General features: G+C 38.2%; 1 protein-coding gene across 8 annotated transcripts in view; it reads left to right on the top strand.

Moving 5' to 3' along the window:
- Nucleotides 1–24,214, top strand: part of MTMR8 (myotubularin related protein 8) — a 237,102-nt gene that overhangs the window by 12,055 nt on the left and 200,833 nt on the right. For all 8 annotated transcript variants that reach the window (XM_070291544.1, XM_070291540.1, XM_070291547.1 and 5 more), the window contains exons 2-6: nucleotides 10,582–10,704; nucleotides 13,921–14,083; nucleotides 18,476–18,633; nucleotides 19,948–20,076; nucleotides 21,247–21,381. In XM_070291544.1, coding sequence (XP_070147645.1) covers nucleotides 10,582–10,704; nucleotides 13,921–14,083; nucleotides 18,476–18,633; nucleotides 19,948–20,076; nucleotides 21,247–21,381 — 708 coding nt within the window. The remainder of the gene's footprint in view (nucleotides 1–10,581; nucleotides 10,705–13,920; nucleotides 14,084–18,475; nucleotides 18,634–19,947; nucleotides 20,077–21,246; nucleotides 21,382–24,214) is intronic.

Here is a 24,214-nt window from a genome sequence, read left to right as displayed (position 1 = left end):
TGTTGTATTTTCTTGATCTGTTGCCTCCATTCTATTTCCGAGATTATGGATCATCTTCAATCATCATTCTGAATTTCTTTTCAGGTATGTTGCATATTTCCTCTTCATTTATTTGGTCTTGTAGGTTTTTACATTGTTCCTTCGTCTGTAACCTATTTTTTTTTGGTCTTATTTTGTTGTTGTTGTTGTTTGTTTTTTGATGAATAGGGCTGTGTTTGTGTCTTACTGGTTTGGCCTGAGACATTTAGCATTAGAGTTTTCAGGTGGTTGGGTAGAGCCAGGTCTCAGTGGTGAGATGAGGACCTCCAGGAGAATGCACTGTAATTAATATTCCCTGGGGTCTGAGGTTCTAAATTCATTCAATGACTTGGAGTCAGTTCTCCCACCACAGGAGCTGAGGCCTAACCTTTGGCCTGGAAACCAAGATTCCACAAGCTATGCAGTGCAGAAGAAAAAGAGCCAATCACTAACAAAGCATAAAGAACATAATTAGAAAAATAAAATATATATATATATTAGAAGAAAAATGTAAATGAAACAGCAACAAGCACACAATAGCAATAAATAAATATTTTTTTTTAAAAAAGGCCAGAAAAAGCCTTGACTGTGGGGCAGTGGTGATTATACAGGAGTGGAGCCTGGGCCTGGGGATTGGGGCTTAGATGGTTGGCTAGGTTCAGAACCAGTGCTGCATGAAAAGGCCCTACAGTGGCTTTTGGGGGTGGGGCTTAGTCTCAGCACAGTTGGAGGGGGCCTAAGAGGGTGGAGGTTTATGCCAGGGACCCCAGAAGACTTGCTTGGGCCCGAGCAGGCAGGGGAAATACTGACTGCTCCAATCCAATCCCTGAAAAGTCTCTCCTAGTCCCTGCTGATCCCATCAGTATGGGTGGGTCACTCTCAGTGTGGGAGACCCTCCCCTCCCCCAGCCACCCCTTAAGGGTACCCTTTTGTCTCTCTTCTGGTTTTCTTACCCCCTTTCCCCCTTGCCTCCTTAGATGTGGGATATCTCCTCTTGGCCACTCACCACTCAGTGCAATGCAGGCAACAAGATCAGGAGCAAGGGCCTTGAGAAGATACCCCATGTCCAAGGTCAGGAGCGGGGGCTGTGAAGAGATGCCCCACATCCTAGGTCGGAGAAGCTCCAGTAAGATGGTAGGCGCTGAGAGAGGGCATCAGAGGGTAGACAGAAACCACAGTCACAGAAAACTAACCAATCTAATCACATGGACCACAGCCTTATCTAATTCAATGAAACTATGAGCCATACCATGTAGGGCCACACAAGATAGACGGGTCATGGTGGAGAGTTCAGACAAAATGTGGTCCACTGGAGAAGGGAATGGCAAACCACTTCAGTATTCTGGCCTTGAGAACCCCATCAACAGTATGAAAAGGCAAAAAGATAGGACACTGAAAGAGGAACTCCCCAGGTCAGTAGGTGCCCAACATGCTCCTGGAGATCAGTGGAGAAATAACTCCAGAAAGAATGAAGTGACAGAGCCAAAGCGAAGACAACATCCTGTTGCGGGTGTGACTGGTGATGGAAGCAAGGTCCAATACTGTAAAGAGCAGTATTGCATAGGAACCTGGAATGTCAGGTCCATGAATCAAGGCAAATTGGAAGTGGTCAAACAGGAGATGGCAACAGTGAACGTCGACATTCTAGGAATCAGCAAAATGAAATGGACTGGAATGGGTGAATTTAACTCAGATGACCATTATATCTACTACTGCGGGCAGGAATCCCTCAGAAGAAATGGAGGAGCCATCATGGTCAACAAAATAGTCTGACGTGCAGTACTTGGATGCAATCTCAGAAACGACAGAATGATGTCTGTTCGTATCCAAGGCAAACCATTCAATATCACGGTAATCCAAGTCTATGCCCCAACCAGTAATGCTGAAGAAGCTGAAGTTGAATGTTTCTATGAAGACCTACAAGATCTTTTAAAACTAACACCCAAAATAGATACCCTTTATATTATAGGGGATGGGAATGCAAAAGTAGGAAGTCAAGAAACACCTGGAGTAACAGGTAAATTTGGCCTTGGAGTACAGAATGAAGCAGGGAAAAGGCTCATAGAGTTTTCCCAAGAGGATGCACTGGTCATAGCAAACACCCTCTTCAAACAACACAAGAAAGGACTCTACACATGGACATCACCAGATGGTCAACACCAAAATCTGATTGATTATATTCTTTAGAGCCAAAGATAGAGAAGCTCTATACAGTCAACAAAGGCAAGACTGGGAGCTGATCTTGGCTCAGATTTTGAACTCCTTATTGCCAAATTCAGACTTAAACTGAAGAAAGTAGGGAAAACCACCAGACTGTTCAGGTATGACCTAAATAAAATCCTGTATGATTATACAGTGGAAGTGGGAAATATATTTAAGGGACTAGATCTGATAGAGTGCCTGATGAACTGTGGATGAAGGTTCATGACATTGTCCAGGAGACAGGGATCAAAACCATCCCCAAGAAAAAGAAATGCAAAAAAGCAAAATGACTGTCTGAGAAGGCCTTACAAATAGCTGTGAAAAGAAGAGAAGCCAAAAGCAAAGGAGAAAAGGAAAGATGTACTCATTTGAATGCAAAGTTCCAAAGAATATCAAGGAAAGATAAGAAAGTCTTCCTCAGTGATCAGTGCAAAGAAATAGAGGAAAACAATAGAATGAGAAAGACTAGAGATCTCTTCAAAAAAATTAGAGATACCAAGGGAACATTTCATGCAAAGATGGGGTCAATAAAGGACAGAAATGATATGTACCTAACAGAAGCAGAAGATATTACGAAGAGGTGGCAGGAATACACAGCAGAACTATACAAAAAAGATCTTCACTACCCAGATCATCACGATGGTGTTATCACTCACCTAGAGCCAGACTTCCTGGAATGTGAATGCAGGTGGGCCTTAGGAAGCATCACTACAAACAAAGCTAGTGGAGGTGATGGAATTCCAGTTGAGCTATTTCAAATCTTGAAAGGTGATGCTGTGAAAGTGCTGCACTCAGTATGCCAGCAAACATGGAAAACTCAGCAGTGGCCACAGGACTAGAAAAGGTCAGTTTTCATTCCAATCCTAAAGAAAGGCAATGCCAAAGAATGTTCAAACTACCACACAATTGCACTCATCTCACATGCTAGCAAAGTAATGCTCAAAATTCTCTAAGCCAGGCTTTAGCAATACATGAACCATGAACTTCCAGATGTTCAGGCTGGTTTTAGAAAGGGCAAAGGAACCAGAGATTAAATTGCCAACATCCACTGGATCATGGGAAAAGCAAGAGAGTTCCAGATAAACATCTATTTCTGCTTTATTGACTATGCCAAAGACTTTGACTGTGTGGATCACAAAAAACTGTGGAAAATTCTGAAAGAGTTGGTAATACTAAACCACCTTACCTGCCTCCTGAAAAATCTGTATGCAGGTGAAGAAGCAATAGTTACAACCGGACATGGAACAGCAGATTGGTTGCAAATTGGAAAAGGAGTATGTCAAGGCTGTATATTGTTCCCCTGCTTATTTAACTTATATGCAGGGTACATCATGTGAAATGCCAGGCTGGATGAAGCACAAGCTGGAATCACAATTGCCAGGAGAAATATCAATAACTTCATATACGCAGATGACACCACCCTTACGGTGGAAAGTGAAGAAGAATTGAAGACCCTCTTGATGAAAGTGAAAGAAGAGAATGAAAAAGCTGGCTGAAACCTCAGTATATAAAAACTAAGGTCATGGCTTGTGGTGCCATCACTTCACGGCAAATAGATGAGGAAACAATGGAAAAAGTGACAGATTTATATTCTTGGATCCCCAAATCACTTCAGATGGTGACTGCAGTCATGAAATTAAAAAAAGCTTGCTCCTTGGAAGAAAACTTATGACCAACCTAGACAGCATATTAAAAAGCAGAGATATTACTTTCTGACAAAAGTCCATCTAGTCAAAGCTATGTTTTTTTCCATTATTCATGTATGGATATGAGAGTTGGAGTATAAAGAAAGCTGAGTGCCAAAGAATTGATGGTTTTGAACTGTGGTGTTGGGAAAGTCTCTTGAGATTCTCTTGGATTTCAAGGAGATCCAACCAGTCCATCCTAAAGGAAATCAGTCCTGAATATTCATTGGAAGGACTGATGCTGAAGCTGAAGCTCTAATACTTTGGCCACCTGATAGGAAGAACTGACTCATTTGAAAAGACCTTCATGATGGGAAAGACTGAAGGCATGAGGAGATGGGGATGACAGAGGATGAGATGGTTGGATGGCATCACTGACTCAATGGATATGAGTTTGAGCAAGCTCCCACAGTTGGTGATGGACAGGGAAGCCTGGCGTGCTGTGGTTCAGGGGATTGCAAAGGGGTCGGACATGACTGAGTAACTGAACTCAACTGAATATTTGAATATATCCTTCCAAGCATGATGGAATTGCATGAATTTGTATTTATGTAACTAGTGATATCTTCAGTATTTCATTCTGCTTCTTATTTTTTCACTAAGCCATTCATTTTTGCATCTATTCATGTTTCTATGTGTACCTCTAACCTGTTGCTCCTTTTCTTGTTGTTTGGTTATTAACTTGTGTCCTACTCTTTGGGACTCCATGAACTGTAGTATGCTAGGCTCCTCTGTCCTCCACTGTCTCCTGGAGTTTGCTCAAATTCATGTCCATTGAGTCAGTGATGCTATCTAAGGACCTCATCCTCTGTCGTCCCCTTCTCCTTTTGCCTTCTGGGTTTCCCACCATCAGTCTTTTCCAGTGAGTTGACTCTTTGCATCAGGTGGCCAAAGTATTGGAGCTTCAACTACACTAACAGTCCTTCCAATGAATATTTAGGTTTGATTTCCTTTAGGATTGACTGGTTTGAATTCCTTGCTGTCCAGGAGACTCAAGAGTTTTCTTCAGCGCAACAAGCAGAAGGCATCAATTCTCTGGTGCTCAGCTTTCTTTATGGACCAACTCTCACATATGTACATGACTACTGGAAAAGCCATAGCTTTTATTATATGGACCTTGGTTGGCAAAGTGATGTCTCTGCTTTTTAACATCCTGTGTGGGTTTGTCATAGCTTTCCATCCAAGGAGGAAGGGACTTTTAATTTCATGGCTGCAGTCACTGTCCACAGGGATTTTGAAGCCCAAGAAAAGAAAATCTGTCTGCTTCCTCTTTTTCCTCTTCTATTTGGCATGAAGAGATGGGACCAGATGCCATGATCTTAGTTTTTTGAATGTTGTGTTTTAAGCCAGCTTTTTCACTCTCGTCTTTCACCTTTATCAAGAGTCTCTTTAGTTCCTCTTCACTTTTTGCTATTAGAGTGGTATTATCTGCATATCTGAGGTTATTGATATTTCTTCCAGTAATCTTGATTTCAGCTTGTGATTCATCCAGCCAAGCATTTTGCATAGATGTACTCTGCTTAAGTTAAATAAGCAGGGTGACAATATACAGCCTTGATATACTCCTTTCCCAATTTGGAACCAGTCTGTGTCTGGTTCTAACTTGCGTCTTCACCCTCATACAGGTTTCTCAGGAAACAGGTAATGTGGTCTGGTACTCCCATCTCTTTTAGAATTTTCCAGTTTGTTTTCATCCACCCAGTCAAAGGCCATAGTTTAGTCAATGAAGCAGAAGTTTTTCTGGAACTCTTTTGCTTACTCCATGATCCAATAAATAATGGCAATTTGATCTTTGGTTCCTCTGCCCTTCAAAACCCAGCTTGTACATCTGGAGTTCTTGGTTCATGAACTGCTGAAGCCTAGCTTGAAATATTTTGAACAAAACCTAGCTAGGATGTGAAATGAGCGCAACTGTACAGTAGTTTGAACATTATTTCACATTGTCCTTCTTTGGGATTTGAATGAAAACTAACCTTTTCCAGTGCTGTGGCCACTGCCGAGTTTTCCAAATTTGTGGCATATTGAGTGCAGCACTTTAGCATCATCATATTTTAGGATTTGAAATAGCTCAGCTAGAATTCTATCATCTCCACTAACTTTGTTTGTAGTAATACTTCCTAAGGCTTACTTGTCTTCACATTTCAGGATGTCTGGCTCTAGTTGAATAACCACACCATTGTGGTTTTCTGGGCCATTAAGACCTTTCTTGTATAATTCTTGTGTATATTATTGCCACCTCTTCTTAACCTCTTTTGTTTCTGTTAGGTCCTACTGTTTCTGTCCTTTATCATGCCCATCCTTGCAAGAAATTTTCCCTTGATATCACTAATTTTCTTGAAGAAATCTTTCCCATTCTATTGTTTTCCTCTATTTCTTGGCATTGTTCATATAAGAAGGCCTTCTTATCTCTCCTTGCTATCCTCTGGAACTCTGCATTCAGTTGAGTATATCTTTCCCTTTCTCCCTTGTCTTTCACTTATCTTCTTTTCTCAGCTATTTGTAAAGCCTTCTCAGACAACCACTTTGCCTTGAATTTCTTTTCCTAGGGGGTGGTTTTGGTCACTGTCTCCTGGTGCAGTTTTACCAACCTTTGTCCATAGTTCCTCAGACACTCCATCTACCAGATCTAATTCCTTGATTCTATTTGTCACCTCTACTGTGTAGTCATAAGAATTTGATTTGGGTCATACCTGAATGGCCTAGTTTTCCCTACTTCCTTCAATTTAAGCCTGAATTTTGCAATAAGGAGCTCATGATCTGAACAACAGTCAGCTCCCAGTCTTGTTTTTACTGACTGTATAGAAAAAGTTCTACATCTTCAGCTGCAAAGAACATAATATGATTTTGGTATTGACTTTCTGGTAATGTCCATGTGTAGAGTCATCTCTTGTGTTGTTGGAACAGTGTTTGCTATAACCAGTGTGTTCTCTTAGCAAAACTCTATTATCCTTTGCCCTGCTTCATTTTGTATGCCAAGGCCAAACTTGCCTGTTACTGCAGGTATCTCCTGACCTCCTACTTTTGCATTCCAATAACCTATGATGAAAAGGATATCTTCTTTGATGTTAGTTCTAAAAAGTGTCGTAGGTCTTCATAGAGCTAGTCAACTTTAGCTTCTTCAGCATTAGTGATTGGGGCATAGACTTAGATTACTGTGATGTTGAATGGTTTGCCTTGGATATAAACCAAGATTATTCTGTCGTTTCTGAGATTGCACCCAAGTACTGCATTTCAGACTCTTGTTGACTATGAGGGCAACTCCATTTCTTCCAAGGGATTCTTGCCCACAGCAGTAGATATAATGGTTATCTAAATTAAATCCACCCATTGCTTCTAATGCCTGCTTAATGCTGCACTACATCTTGAATTATCTATTCTCCCTGTGATGGAAATGTTCTGTATTGTATGTGTCCTCTTTAGGACCTATATTAAAACTTCTTTGGACTAGTTTTCAGGAATAGAATTTCTGGATCATGGAGTGTACTTTGTTACTTTAACTATGTGCTACCAGATTGATCTCCTGAGTGGTCTCAGTCTGTCTATACCCTGTTACCTCCTGATAGTTGTAACAGAAGAGGGTTCTTTTATCCCCAACACCCTACTGACACGTGGCATTTTCTAGCCTTCCAGTTTTCTCCAGTCTTACAGACTTAAAGAAATATCTTGTAGTTTTAATTTTCACTTATGTAATTACCAGTATTTTGAGTGTCTCTTCATGGTTGTATGCCTATTGGATTTCCTATTCTGTAACTTGCCTGTTCTTATATTTTTGCCCGCTTTTCTATTAGAGCTTCTGTCTTTTTTTCATTGAATTACAGGAGTCCCTTATATAGTCTAGATAATGATCTGTTGTTAGTTTTAGACATTTTATATATTTTCTCCCATTCTGTTACTGATTGATTTTTCAAGTCTTTTCCTGTCTCTCGATCTGACATAGTTTATATTTTCTAGTAACTTTATAGTTTTTCTTCTTACATATAGATATATCTAGATTACACTTTTGCATATGGTAATACATAAGGATCTAGTTTTATTTTTCTTCATGTATTGATACAGTTTTCCCCACACATTTGGTAAGTACTTATATCTTTTGTTCACAATTAGTAGTGCCACGTTTATCCTATATGAAGTGCCCATTCATACAGAAGTTTGCCTTTGAGCTGTGAGCCTTTATCAATGATCTATTTGTATAGTTTTGTACTAGTATTTCAGGCTTTTTTTTTTTAAACCCTATATCTTAATATCTAGTAGAGCAGATCTTCCTTTCTTCACTCTTCTCTTTTAAAATTTATTTAGCTATTGATGGGGTTATAATCTTCTATTTAGGCAATGGCAACCCACTCCAGTACTCTTGCCTGGAGAATCCCAGGGATGGGGGAGCCTGGTGGGCTGTTGTCTATGGGGTGGCACAGAGTCAGACAGGACTGAAGTGACTTAGCAGCAGCAGGATATTTAAAAGAGTAGCAGTGACAGATGGGCCCTCTTTATCTTGTTTGTGATTTTTAAGTAATGCATTTAGTTTCTCCATTACACATGATATTGTTTGTAGGCTTTTAATATATAATCTTTACCAAGTTGTGGATGTTTACTTCTGTTCCTAATTCACTAAGGGTTAGCATCATAAATAGAAGTGAACTCAAAAGTATTTTTCTCTATCAATTGAGGTAAATCATTTGATTTTTTTCTTTTAATTTATTCATGTGATATATTCCTTTGAAATTTTTCAGTGTTGAACTCTCTACTTTCTTGAGTTAAATACCTGATCAAATGAATATATTTTTGAAAATATACTGTTGATTCACTAAATAATTTTATTTGAATTTTTGCATCTATATTTCATAAGTGAAATTGGATAAATTTTCATCTCTGATAGTTGTCTGTTTGGTTTTAGAATGAGGATTATGCTAGCCTCATAGATAAATTAGACTAACTGTCATTCTTTTTCTAACACTGGAATCAATTGGATAAGATAGTTTGTTTCATGAAAGTTTGGTGGATTTTACTAGCAAATCCCTCTGGACCTGAGGGATTTTCCTTGGAATTTTTTCACTTCATGTAGGTTTTTCAGTGTATTAGCATATTGTTCATAATACTCTCATTTAAAGAAATTTGTTGCATTGTTTTTCCTTCTACATTCTGTATTTTGTGTATTTGCTTCTTCCCCCCCCCTTTTTTTTTTACTTGGCCAGTCTTCTCAAAGATCTATTAAGCTTTTTAAAGAATTAAATTCTAATTTTGTTCATCTTTTCTGTTGTTTATTTTTGGTGTGTGTGTGTATATTGGGGTGATTATCTGATTATTAATTTCTGTAATTTGTCTTTTTTCTCTGTTCTTTGGCTTTCTTCATTGTATTGGATGATTAACTAGTTTATTAATATTTCTGTTTAATAATAAGTGTACTTAAAGCTGTACATTTCCTTCTTAGTTCTGCTTCAACTATATACCACAATTTTTCATTTGTTGTGTTTTTATTGTTTTTCAATTTTAAATATTTATGAATTCATTTATGGTTTGCTTTTAACCCAAGGTTAATTTAATAATTTTGTTTCCTAATATATGCTAACTTTGTCTATTATTCTGTTATTAATTTCTAATATCATTGTATTATGGTTTAAGAATGCAGATTGTGTGATATCAAACCTTTGGAATTTATTGAGTCTTCCTTTATAGACATTGTCATGATGTCTTTTTAGAAGTGTTCTGTTATTTGCCTTGAATGATTTTATGTTCTTTATTTGTTGGATATAGAGTTCTCTGTATATATAATAACTTGAAATTTATAGTTGTACTGTAAAAGTATTCTCTGTCTCTCTTCATTTTTTTTTTTGTATGTTTAATCTATCAATTCCTAACTAAAGTGTTAAAATATCCAAGTGTTTCCTTTGTCTCTGCAATTCTGCTATAAGCAAGTACATGATGCAAGATGTATTTTGTCCTGTTCTTTGTCTCTTAATTCTATTTTGTCAGATTTTAAGAATGCTACTCAAGCTTTGTTCATATTTGTCAGTATATCTTTCCTATCAACTTGTTTACATCTCTTTATTTTAGGTATATATCTTTTAGACTGAGTATTGTTGAGTATTTGTTTTAATTCACTCTATGAGTCTATTAATTGCGAAGTTGTGTATATTTGCTCTAATTTCTCTTATATTAGGACTTATTTCTGGCATTTAATTTTATAATTTCCATTTATGGTACTCTTTTGGGTTTTTTCTTTCTACTTTCCATTGGGATAAATCAACATTTCTCCTGCTTTTTAGGAATTTATATATTCTATTTTCTTGCACTTTAACCTAAGATCTTAAAGTTAAGATCTAATCTCATGTTATTTACTGATTTTTCCATGCACAATAACTGCTACTTTTCTCCAATAAGATTAGTACCTCATCCATGTCCTATTTATCTTTTACACACATCTACTCCATCATACTAACATCATCTAGAATTTTAATCCTTCTTAGAATCCATGTTTCCCTCTCACTTTTATAGTTTCTTCATGGTTGATTTAGGAAAAGGAAACACAGATCATACTAGTTTGTTACCTTGACAGAAACTAGAAAAACTCAAAATTTTGTAGTAAATTAACAGTATTTGTTTTACTTTGAGTTACCCCACTTTAATCACAGATGGTGAGTTGATAACTTAAGCATTTTTCTCCACCCCACCCTTATAACAGGTAGAAAACGTGAAATTACTGGATCGTTATGTAGGTAAGAAACCAGCAAATGGAAGTCTGTATCTTACTGCAACCCACCTGATCTATGTGGAAGCTTCTGGTGCAGCACGAAAAGAGACATGGGTATGTATGTTCATAAGAAGAAATATAGAGAGTCTTAAAGAATTTTGTATACATGCTTTCTCACATGGCAGTTTTTTGAAATTACAGTTAAATTGCTGTAAAACCTTTTCTTCAAAGACTCTATTCTGGGTGGGTCTTTTCATAAATTGAATCATATGATTTCTCTTCCCCCAAGTTGTTGACTATAGTCATTTTAAACTATATGAGACTTTTCCTCAATATTTTAAGGTAAAGTGGTCTCTACTTATTTTCAAGATGCCTACTTGGTAAGCATCCTGATGTAACTTAAAACCTTGCAACACATAAAATTGCTACACATAAAGTTGGTTCAACAACTAAGAACATCCGTATAACCTGGGAGCTTGTTAAAAATGCAGAATCTCAGGCCTAAGATTTTAAATTTCTAAAATGCTCTCAGGTGATGCTGGTGGCCCATGGACTATATTTTGGGTATCAATAATATAGACCAGCTCTCTGACCTAAGACACAGTGGTGTGTGTGTGTGTGTGTGTGTGTGTGTGTATGTGTGTGTGTGTGTGTGTATTGTTACATCTTTAAATAATATTCTCTAATTAGTTCTAATTAGTTTAGCACTAGTAACATTACTTTACATTACTTTATGCTTTACTTATCCTAGAGTATCATCATTTAATCTTAATCATTAGCTAGATTTATGCTTAGACCTCTGTAACAAGTAAAACATGCTTCTTGTATATGGCATAGCACAGCAATTAAGACTAGAGCTAGTGTTCAGAATGAAATCCCAGCTTCAACATTTACTACCTTTGTAACCTTGGGCAAGTTATTTAACTTCTCTGAGGCTCACTTCCCTTATCCATAAAATAAAGGAAATCATAATGCCTGGTTATAGGAATAAAAAAGTTAATGTTGTACCTAAAATCATGTCTGGCACATGATAGAGACTATTATATAAGTATAAAATGAATTAAACAGACTATACATTTTAAAAAGTATTTTAATACTTCCTTTTTAAAAAATACCATGACTTTTACCATATGACATTATATCTTGTTCACTTTGGTATGATGAAAGGATTGAGAAAAGAAGAATCAGGAAAGTTGGTTTTAACTAGACTCAGTTGTACACTAACTGGCTATATGAACTTGCGCAAGTGACTCTTGCTTTCTGGCCTTCAGTTTCCTCATCTGTAAAATGAGGTGGTTAGATTATATACTTAGTAAGGACTCTTTAGTTTCTAACAGTTTGGGAACCAGTTCTTTAGTACTGTGTCATGAGCCTTTCCCCTTTCTACCTGCATTTACAGACAGCATACATCTCCAAATTTGTTTCTACTGGATATTATTTCAAATCTAATGAACTAGATCAGGAAGGGAGAACTTATGTTAACTTTCTATATGTCAAAGGAGGCATATTTACCCAGTTAGTACTGTTAATGAAGCTCTTTCCAGCCTTAGTCTGCTTCACTTTCTGCCTCTTTCTAAGTCAGCAGTTTTTTGCCTGTCACCTGTTCTTAGTGGTCGGTGTTTTACTGCTCAAACATAGATCTACCATATTTATCAGGAGGGCTTTGAATTTCTTAAAATTTGATATATTAATTCCTGTTACATTATCAGTAGTTTTTTGACCCTTCAAAACTGCCACAACAGGAATTAAGTTTGACAAAATAGTTAAGACAGACATTAAGATGAAAAATTCCTTCTTGGAATATGTGAATAGTCCTGCATCTACCTCATTCTTAGATGATGGGTATGATTAAAAGATTTCCTGAAAGATATTTCTTTTCAAAATAAATGGAAGCGGGGGCATAGATTGTGTGAGATGGAGGAAAAGAAAATACAATGATGATAGGATGGCCATTCCAGGCAGGTCAGGAAGTCCAGAAAATGAAAAGAGTACACTTAGGCTTTAGTGGCAGGAAACATCAGAGACACAGGTAGGGGAGAACATCAAAGACTAAAAATGTAAAACTATGATTCCATGGCATTTTGAAATTATAGAGACTTGCATTATTTGTACGCAGTTTCTTGTACCAGTTCCTTTTCCATGCATTTCCTTTTTGCTGCATTAGCATGAGCAGGGATAATGAAACTAAAGATTTAATAATTCTTCATATATTTTTTTAAAAATCAGAGTTATTAACCTGTACTCCCATGGGAAATAACTTTCTTAACTACAGTACAGTGCTTATGTATAGTTATTTTAGTCCTTAGTCTTATAGTTTCTATTTATTCCCTGAGTCACTTAGGTAAAAAATTCCTTCATTTCTTCTTTACTGTTACTAGAGCCTAAGATGTGGAAGATAAATCTTCCTCTAGTTTAATTCCAGGACTAGAGTTTTTAGAATTTCTAGAGAAATAACCGTGAACAAAGTTAGACTGCCATGGTTCAAATTCTGTCTGTGCTACTTTTTGGCTGAATGCCTTTGATGAAGAATTCACTTTTCAGAGCTTTGGTTTCTTTGTTCCTGAAATGGGATTATTATACCTTAAAGCATTGTTACAGGGGTTAAATAGTTAATTCTCATGGAACACTTCATGAGCAATAAAGCAAAATACCAATTATTAATCATTTTAACTAGTAATTTGATAGAACAAAAGGAAGTTCTATTTTCCTCTGTGACAATCATTCTACTATGATTTTTAAACTCCACCAGTCTGGTAGGCTATAGTCCATGGAATTGCAAAGAGTCGGACACGACTCTGCATGGACACGACTCTCTGCACAGACACAGTCAGACATGATAACCCAGAGACTAAACAATAACAATAGTTCTAGAAGCCATCTGTTCTGACCCAGATTCACCACAATTGCCTGATAAATGTCTTAACCTTATATCCCTAAGGAGAGAGAAATTTTATAGTACCATAATTTGCTTTTCATTGAAAGTGTGAAAGTGATAGTGTTAGTCTCTTGGTTGTGTCTGACTCTTTGCAGCGCATGGACTGTAGCCCACCAGGCTCCTCTGTCCATGGAATTCTCCAGGCAAGAATACTGGAGTGGATAGCCATTCCCTTCTCCAGAGGATCTTCCCAATGCAGGGATTGAACCCAGGTCTCCTTCAACGCAGGCAGATTTTTTTTTTTTACCACTATTTACTTCTGTTTGACAGAAACCCAGTTTTACCTTACAATGGATGGTCATAGGCTGTAGATATGACCACTTCTCTGGTTTTGCTGTTACCATTACTGAGAGTCAAGCATACTGACTTGTTGTTGTTCTTTTTCTGTTTTGTAGATTGCACTGCATCATATTGCAACTGTGGAGAAATTGCCTGTCACTAGCCTGGGGTGTCCCCTGATCCTCCGCTGCAAGAATTTCCGGTTGGCCTACTTTGTTTTAGAATCTGATATTGTGTGCCATGAGGTTTATATTTCACTGCTAAAGCTTTCTCAACCAGGTAGTTATGATAGTATTTTTATCTGTTTTAGATAGTTTTTTAATTATCCACTCCTCTACCAGAACAGCATAATGGAAGGATCATGGGCTATGGAGTTCAATAGACCTAAATAAGTTTGAATCTGGGCTCTGTCTCTTACAGCTCCATGGTATTTGGGAAACATGCATAACCTTTGAAGTCAGCTTTGTCACCTGTAAAAATAGTAATAGTATACGCTCCCCATGATAGTTGTTTCATGCATTTTCATTCAGTACTTGGTATATTATAGATGTTTGACAGATGTTGCTTCCTTCTCTTTCTTTCATCTTAAATATCAACTTGTAAATTTTTCCACAGTTCAGGAAGTAAGACTGATTTGGAGCAAAATTTTTTGTTGTTGCCTTGCAAGCTCTATGTTTTGCTTGTTGTTCCTACCCCTACCTTTGGTTCCAACTAGCAAACTAGGGAAATTTACCAGAGTGCTTAATGCAGTTATCCCTACTTCCTCTGTCCTCACCTTCTTATCTTCCAGCCCAGCTCCAGGTGGCTAACCCATAAGCTTCCTCTGGATTTGAATTATATTTCCCTTTACGTTTTCTTCTACCTGTGGCCTAGAATAATTTCTTAGAATTTGCTGGTATTCTATCGTCAGAGGCTATCTGTTAGCTGCCCCAGCATTTTGTAAAAGGTTCTGGAATACTCCATCCATCTCTGGAAGTTACTGCCATACATCAGTCCAGTTCAGTCACTCAGTCTTTTCTGACTCTTTGCGACCCCATGAACCACAGCATGCCAGGACTCCCTGTCCATCACAAACACTCGGAGTTCACCCAAACCCATGTCCATTGAGTCGGTGATGCCATCCAACCATCTCATGCACTGTCGTCCGCTTTTCCTCCTGCCCTCAATCTTTCCTAGCATCAGGGTCTTTTCCAATGAGTCAGCTCTTCGCAACAGGTGGCCAAAGTACTGAAGTTTCAGCTTCAGCATCAGTCCTTCCAATGAATACCCATTATTGATCTCTTTTAGGATGGACTGGTTGGATCTCCTTGCAGTCCAATGGATTCTCAAGAGTCTTCTCCAACACCACAGTTCAAAAGAATCAATTCTTCAGCACTCAGCCTTCTTCACAGTCCAACTCACACATCCATACATGACTACAGGAAAAACCATAGCCTTGACTAGATGGACCTTTGTCGACAAAGTAATGTCTGTGCTTTTTAATATGCTATCTAGATTGGTCATAAATTTCCTTCCAAGAAGTGTAAGCATCTTTTAATTTCATGGCTGCAATCACCATCTGCAGTGATTTTGGAGCCCCCCAAAATAAAGTCTGACACTGTTTCTACTGTTTCCCCATCTATTTCCCATGAAGTGATGGGACCAGATGCCATGATCTTCGTTTTCTGAATGTTGAGCTTTAAGGCAACTTTTTCACTCTTCTCTTTCACTTTCATCAAGAGGCTTTTTAGTTCCTCTTCACTTTGTGCCATAAGGGTGGTGTCATCTGCATATCTGAGGTTATTGATATTTCTCCTAGCAATCTTGATTCCTGCTTGTGCTTCTTCCAGCCCAGCATTTCTCATGATGTACTCTGCATATAAGCTAAATAAGCAGGGTGACAATATACAGCCTTGATGTACTCCTTTTCCTATTTGGAACCAGTCTGTTGTTCCATGTCCAGTTCTAACTGTTGCTTCCTGACCTGCATACATGTTTCTCAAGAAGCAGGTCAGGTGGTTTAGTATTCCCATCTCTTTCAGAATTTTCTACAGTTTATTGTGATCCACACAGTCAAAGGCTTTGGCATAGTCAATAAAGCAGAAATAGATGTTTTTCTGGAACTCTCTTGCTCTTTCGATGATCCAGCGGATGTTGACAATCTGATCTCTGGTTCCTCTGCCTTTTCTAAATCCAACTTGAACATCTGGAAGTTGTCAGTTCACGTATTTTTGAAGCCTGGCTTGAAGAATTTTAAGCATTACTTTACTAGCATGTGAGATGAGTGCAATTGTGTGATAGTTTGAGCATTCTTTGGCATTGCCTTTGTTTGGGATTGGAATGAAAACTGACCTTTTCCAGTCCTGTGGCCACTGCTGAGTTTTCCAAATCTGCTGGCATATTGAGTGCAGCACTTTCACAGCAGCATCTTCCAGGATTTGAAATAGCTCAACTGGAATTCCGTCACCTCCACTAGGTTTGTAGTGATGCTTCCTAAGGCCCACTTGACTTCCCATTCCAGGATGTCTGGCTCTAGATGAGTGATCACAGCATCGTGATTATTTGGGTCATGAAGATCTTTTCTGTACAGTTCTTCTATGTAATCCTTCCACCTCTTCTTAATATCTTCTGCTTCTGTTAGGTCCATACCATTTCTGTCCTTTATTGAGCCCATCTTTGCATGAAATGTTCCCTTGGTATCTCTCATTTTCTTGAAGAGGTCTCTAGTCTTTACCATTCTATTGTTTTCCTCTATTTCTTTGCACTGATCACTGAGGAAAGCTTTCTTATCTCTCCTTTCTGTTCTTTGGAACTCTGCATTCAAATGTGTATATCTTTCCTTTTCTCCTTTGCTTTTCGCTTCTCTTCTTTTCACAGCTATTTGTTAGGCTTTTCAGACAGTCATTTTGCCTTTTTACATTTATTTTTCTTGGGGATTGTCTTGATCCCTGTCTCATATATAGTGTCATGAACCTCTGTCCATAGTTCATCAGGCACTCTATCAGATCTAGTCCCTTAAATCTATTTCTCACTTCCACTCTATAGTCATAAGAGATTTGATTTAGGTCATACCTGAATGGTCCAGTGGTTTTGCTCACTTTCTTCAATTCCAGTCTGAATTTGGCAATAAGGAGTTCATGATCTGAGCCACAGTCAGCTCCCAGTCTTGTTTTTGCTGACTGCATAGAGCTTCTCCATCTTTGGCTGCAAAGAATATAATCAATCTGATTTTGGTGTTGACCATCTGGTGATGTCCATGTGTAGAGTCTTCTCTTGTGTTGTTGGAAGAGGGTGTTTGCTATGAGCAGTACCTTCTCTTGGCAGAACTCTATTAGCCTTTGCCCTGCTATTCTGTACTCCAAGGCTGAATTTGCCTGTTAGTCCAGGTGTTTCTTGACTTCCTACTTTTGCATTCCAGTCCTCTATAATGAAAAGGACATCTTTTTTGGGGTGTTAGTTCTAAAAAGTCCTGTAGGTCTTCAAAGAACTTTTCAACTTCAGCTTCTTCAGCGTTACTGGTCTGGGAATAGACTTGCATTAACGTGATATTGAATGGCTTCCCTTGGAAATTAACAGAGTTCATTCTGTCGTTTAGTTCAATGATTCCTAGAATGTCAGTGTTCACTCTTTCCATCTCTTCTTTGACCACTTCCAATTTGCCTTGGTGCATGGACCTAACATTCCAGGTTCCTATGCAATATTGTTCTTTACAGCATTGAACCTTGCTTCTATCACCAGTCACATCCACAACTGAGTGTTGTTTTTGCTCTGGCTCTATACCTTCATTCTTTCTGGAGTTATTTTTCCACTGATCTCTAGTAACATATTGGGAACCTACTGACCTGAGGAGTTCATCTTTTTAGTTTCCTATCTTTTTGCCTTTTCATACTGTTCATGGGGTTCTCAAGGCAAGAATACTGAAGTGGTTTGCCATTCCCTTCTCCAGTGGATCACATTCTGTCAGACCTTTCCACCATGACCCGTCAGTGTTGGGTGGCCCCACACAGCATGGCTTAGTTTCACTGAGTTAGACAAGGCTGTGGTCCATGTGATCAGATTGGCTAGTTGTCTGTGATTGTGGTTCCAGTTTGTCTTTCCTCTGATGCCCTCTCTCACTGCCTACCGTCTTACTTGGGTTTCTCTTTTATTGCCACATAGTCAATTTGTTGCCACATAAATTGACCAAATGAGTTATTGAGTATATGTTGAATCTTGTGAAAGAAGTGGGGTTGACAAGAAGAGATGGCCATTTTTCAGCCAGAAGCAAGTACTTGTTTTGACTAAACAAAATGCAAGAACACTGCTAATGTTTTGCTATATGTTACAACAAATACTGCAGTTAGGACATTGAAGATCAGTTAAAAATTTTGGTAAGGACCACTTTCTCAGCATGTGAAAACTGGAAAATTGAGTTCTGTCCATTATCCAGCATTTTACTGGAAACTAGGCAGAATATTCCTGCTTTGTGTTGGGATCATATAAATATTTTTAAAAAAGAAGATTGTGAAGCATTATTTCAGTTCTTATTCCTTGTATACAAATAAAGGCAACCTTGTACAGAAATTATTGCCTTTTTCAGAGGCTGATGACAAATACTCCCTTAGGGAGAAGAAAATCTAGCTTTTATTGCATTATTTGGTGTTAAGTTTTATTCATTATTACTTTGTTTTCATGCCTATATTTCTTCTATAGAATTACCTGAAGATCTGTATGCTTTTTCATATAATCCCAAGTTCTCAAAAGACATGAGGGAAAGTGGATGGAAGCTGATTGACCAAACATCAGATTTTGGACGTATGGGAATTCCTAACAGGTACTGGACCATAACAGATGCCAACAGAAACTATGAGGTAATTTTGTTACTGTTTTCTTTTGGTTCACTTAATTGAAACAGAAGTATTTCAGCAAACAAAGTTTTGAAAAGGGAAGAAAACCACCCATTACCTCTCCTTTTCATTCAGCATTCAGCCATTCAACAAGATTTTTATTAAATAACTAATGCATTTAAAACACCAACTCAGAGTTCTCATAGTCTAAAGAACAGGGTGCTATGGGAGCGTAGGTGAAGAATGTGGAATTCAAACTGGAATGCCAGTAAGAGCCGTAAGTGCTGGGGAATAGCCTAGAGAAGGGATTCTATCTTAACTTATAAGGGAGAGAAGGAAAGAGGTCAGTAAGTGAACTCAGATCAGGGATAAATTGAAGAATTTGAACGTTATCCTAAGGACCATAACCACAAGAGTATTTTGATCTGGAAATGTCTGTAAGTATATTTTTATTTTAAGAAGATAACTTTGATATTGGTATGAAAAATTGGTTTGCTGGAGTTAAGAATGCAGGAGAGTGATATGAGAAGTGATGAGAACCTGAAGTAAGGCAATGGCTATGGATGGTGAGGAGGAGATAGTTTTAACAGATATTTAGGTAGTAGAAGTTGAAGAACCTGGTGACACTTTAATGTGGCTGGGAGAAAGAGGGGGAAGTTTAGTAGGCATCGCAGGTTTCCTGGTTTCTGGCTTAGATGACCCAAGTGGGTATGGATATGTTAGTGAGATAAGGATTACAAGAGGGTCAGACAGCATCTTAAGTTTTAGATGTGAGTTTAAGGTGATTTTAAAAATCAGGTATTTGATATCAAGCATTTGAGCCTAGATCTCCAGAAAGATTTCTGGGCCAAATATAGAAGCTCTCAAGTATATTGATTCACTAGGAGGACCTGGCATATAGTCACTTGTGACTGTGGTTCATTACAGTGAAAATATAGAAGGCAAAATCAACAAAGGGAAAAGGAGTAAAGTCTGGGGAAAACCAGACAAAAGTTGAAGCTTTTGCCCTTTCCCAGTGTAGTCACATAGGACATGCTTCAACTCCTCTAGCAATGTGACATGTGTAAAATGTTTCTACCTATATTGTTACTTATTCCTAAGGTACATTTTGTCCTTATAGATCTCAATATTTTCATTTCTAGAAAATAATAGCATACTTGGAAGAGCTTTTTACATCAAGGATATTTTTGTTCTTATTTTTGAGGAATCGATGATTCTAGTTGATAAATAATGGACAGCTAATGCTTGAGTGGTTGCTATTCCAACCTGTTGCTGCCAGCAGGTAAAAAAAAAATGTAAGAAGATTAAATTTAAAAAATTGAGTTTGTTTTCTTTTAGCTATGCAGTACCTACCCTCCTGAAATAGTGGTTCCTAAATCTGTTACATTGGGAACGGTGGTTGGAAGTTCGAAATTCAGAAGTAAAGAACGTGTGCCTGTGCTCTCCTACTTCTACAAAGAGAACAATGTGAGTTGACAAAACTTCTCTGATGAGAACTAAACTTGGCTCTAGGAGACCTGTGTTTAAGTCACACTACTGTCACTTACTAGCTTTGTGACCTCAAACATGTTACTTCTCAGAACTTTAGTACTTTTGAGGGGTTTTAAGTGGGTCACATTAGAAAAAATATATATGTACTTTGTAAATTTTAAAGTGATATGCAGATGTTAAGTGGCATTTGTAGTGTGTTCATTTATTTCTTTCCTGCTCTGCCAGCTCCTGCTTGATGGCAAGTAACTGTTAAAGAATGGGAACAGTCATATGGAAGAATATTTGTAGAGTGTTGCCTCTCACTATAACACAGATTTCCTTATTTTTTCTCACTGTTTTTCATATAATTTAGGGTCTTATGGGAAAGCACTTGACTCCTCTGAGTCCCCTTCCATAAGAAGGGATAATAGTTCTTTCCTCTTGTGGTCTCTCTGAGATCTGGAATTAGACAAATAGTCAAGTTCTCAGGTATTCAAATGCTAAAGAGTATAGTAATAGAAGTGGTTGTCTGTGTCAGACTGTCGAAGTAAGCAGACTATATAACAACACCACCAAAATGTAAGGCAGTTCATTAACTGATCATTATTAGGTGTACCTGCTACATAGCTGTGCTGTTTTCATATTAAAATTGCTTTAAACAAACCAGTACTATGATTTGACATTAACTCCTAAAATGAGTGAATTCTGTTCTCTTAAGAAACTCTAGATCTTTGTTTTATCTTGAATTCTTAAGTGAGCCTCTGGTATATGAGTGATATCACTGGGACTATAAAAAGCAAGAAAATTGAAAAAAAATACTAGCTTAATACAAATTAAAAATAGATAAAATTTTATTAAAAATCTCAAGATGTGATTTTATTGTAGTCTGGGTTTGTCAAGACTGGGTTGGGAATCTTAGCCGTGTAGAAGAAAGAAAAGACTATCTGAGCAACAGTTTGTAGTAATACAGCCCACATGCTGGAGTGGGGAGAGAGGAAGGAAGCTGAGCTCAATGTTACTGAAATGCTGGATTTCAGAACTACATTTTTTTTTTTTTAATTTCACTATCCTGAGTTGGCTCATCCTCTTCTCATTGAACGTGGGAACAAGGAAGATTTTTGACCACCTGTAAATATGATCACTCAACTGACACATTTTTCTTTACAGGCTGCCATTTGCCGCTGTAGCCAGCCTCTGTCTGGATTTTATACTCGTTGCATAGATGATGAACTCCTGCTAGAGGCTATTCGCCAGACAAATCCAGGGAGCCAGTTCCTGTATGTTGTAGACACAAGACCAAAGGTATCTATGTGTCAAAACCCTCTCTAATACTTCTATTTCACTCATGCTGCAATGCCCCTCCCCATGTAGTGAGCTTTGCAGTGTTAATGGGAAAGTTGGATTTGTGCATATGGGCTTGTTGTTGTTCAGTCCCTAAGTCATTTCTGACTCTTTGTGACCCCATGGACTGCAACATGCCAAGCTAACCTGCCCTTCACTATCTCCTGGAAGTTGCTCAAACTCATGTCCATTGAGTTGATGATGCCATCCAACTATCTTACCCTCTGTCGCTCCCTTCTCCTCCTGCCCTCAATCTTTCCCAGCATCAGGGTCTTTTCCAGTAAGTTAGCTCTTTGCATCAGGTGGCCAAAGTATTGGAGCTTCAGCATCAATCCTTGCAATGAATATTCAGGGTTGATTTCTTTTAGGATTGACTGGTTTGATCTCCTTGCTGTCCAAGGGACTCTCAAGAGTGTTCTCCAGAAGCATAGTTCGAAAGCATCACTTCTTTGCTACTCAGCCTTCGTTATGGTCCAGGTCTTACATCTGTACATGACTACTGGAAAAACCATAGCATTGACTATATGGACTTTTATCAATAAAATGATGTCTCTGCTTTTTAACATGCCATCTAGGTTTGTCATGGCTTTTCTTCCAAGAAGCGTCTTTTAATTTCATGGCTGTAGTCACCATCCGCAATGATGTTGAAGTCCATGAATATAAAATCTGCCACTGTCTCCACTTTTTTACCATCTATTTGCCATGAAGTTGATAGCTTACAGTGAATGATGTCAGATTCGTGATCTCCAAAGAAGATTTAGCTTTGGGACCAGGGACCAGGCTTGATCACTCAAGAGCTTTTCTGTAGCAGAATTTTATTAAAATATAAAAAGGGACAGAGAAAGTTTCTGACACAGACATCGGAAGGGGGATGGAGAGTGATCCCTTAACTAGTCTTAGCAAGGGAACTATGTACTTTTTAATTGGTTATTACAGTAAACCAAAAGAATGTCTCAAGGTTGTAGAGATCTTACTAGACCCACTCCCAAAATTTACATTTTAAGATGAAAGGATTAGAATTAACAATAGAAAGATTCTACCAGACCCACTCTCATAATATACATTTTAAGATAATAAGATTAGTCAGAAGGTTCTCAAGAAGGAGAAACTTGTCCTCAAGCAGGATGCATTGCTGTTATATAATCCTTACTAAGACTAGTGAAAGTCACTCAGTCGTGACTCTTTGCAACTCCATGGACTGTCGGCTACCAGGCTCCTCAGCAGACAGTCCATGGAGTTTTTCAGGCAAGAGTACTGAAGTGGGTTACCATTTCCTTCTCCAGGGGATCTTCCCGACCCAGGGATAGAATGTGGGTCTACTGCACTAAGACTAAAGAATGTAGAAAAAATGTTTGTCCTTTCCTTCTTCTTGAGAATTCCAGACCCCTATCTCCTCTTTGAGAGCCCCAGACCCCTTGTTCCTCTTCAGGGACCGTGGACTTCTTATCAACCTACCTAAAAATTGACTCTCTCATTCCCCCCTTTTCTTTTAGAAGAATTGTGTTGCCAAGGGAAAGGAGCATTATTTTCATTCCATAACTACTTCTTGCTTTTGAGGGATGTCATCCCTAAATTGTGGAGGTAACATATTCACCTAACCCTCATATTGAGTGTCTCTGATCCAGGGGCCCCAAGTAATAGTTGGAGGAGGCTGTGGCACTTGTAGGAGTCTGTACAACTATTTGTAACTTAAAGGTTTTCAGACAGTTAGAAACAAATCCCATTATACAGTTACAGATATAAGGCAAAATAGTCATTAAACCAAGTTAAAACATAATCAATATTAAAAGTTACATTATGTCCATAGTTAAGGTACAATATGTTATCAGTCCATCTTAGGCTTGTTAGATGTAATCAGATCAAGAAGAGGCATCACATATGATTGTTGTTGGTGAAGGTATTTGGAGACTTGAAGAAAGTCCTTTCCTTAAATGAGAGAAACTATGTTAAGCCTTCAATTAATTGATGAGGAGGGGAGAGCTCCACAGATACAGCAGTTAGAACGATTGTGGAGGCTGGGTCAGGGGTCACCTCCTGGAGTTCTTGTAATGTCTCTTGAAAAGCTGAAAGCTGAGTTATATAGTTAATTCTAAGGCTTTAGGATCTATGACAATATCTGTGTGCAAAAACAGTCTGTCATAGAGACAGTCTCTTCTTTGGGGGATAGTTCAAGCCCTCATTAAAGGCTGGGCAATTTCCCCATAACCCGGAATCCAAATGTGCCAATAGCCTGTAGTGCCCAAGAGGATTATCCTCTCAGTTGTCTTAAAGTCATAGGTAGAGGATGGTATAGTATAGGTTTAACTCCAGAAAGCATTCTTCAAATCAATGACTGAAAAATATTTGGCTCATTCAGGAATTTCAGACAACAAAATATAAGGATTAGGCACTTATTATTCATAAATCTTGAACTAGTCTCCATTTATCATTTGACTTTTTCACACCAAAAATAGGAGTGTTGCATGGACTATTACAAGGAATTAATAGCCCCTGTTCCTTTAAATTTTCAATGATGGGTTTTAACTCTTCCTTAACCTCAGGCTTTAATGGATACTGCATTTGATGTGGAAATAAGTGAGGGTGTTTGAGCTTAATAAAGAAAGGAACATTTTGTGCTTAACCCACAGTTTTTCCATCAGCCCACACTTTAGGATTTACGTTTTCTTCAGTTAAAAGAGTAGGTTCCATATTCATGAAAACAGAGGCCTGGACCTTGTTCAGGATATTCCTCCCCAAAAGGGGTGAGGGAGACTCTGGCACGATCAGAAACTCCTGAGGAAACAGCAGAGTCCCA

This window comes from Ovis canadensis, chromosome X (assembly GCF_042477335.2).
Source record: "Ovis canadensis isolate MfBH-ARS-UI-01 breed Bighorn chromosome X, ARS-UI_OviCan_v2, whole genome shotgun sequence".
Taxonomy (NCBI): domain Eukaryota; kingdom Metazoa; phylum Chordata; class Mammalia; order Artiodactyla; family Bovidae; genus Ovis; species Ovis canadensis.
The sequence above is the reverse complement of the archived record's forward strand: the minus strand, read 5'-3'. Positions and strand labels throughout refer to the sequence as shown.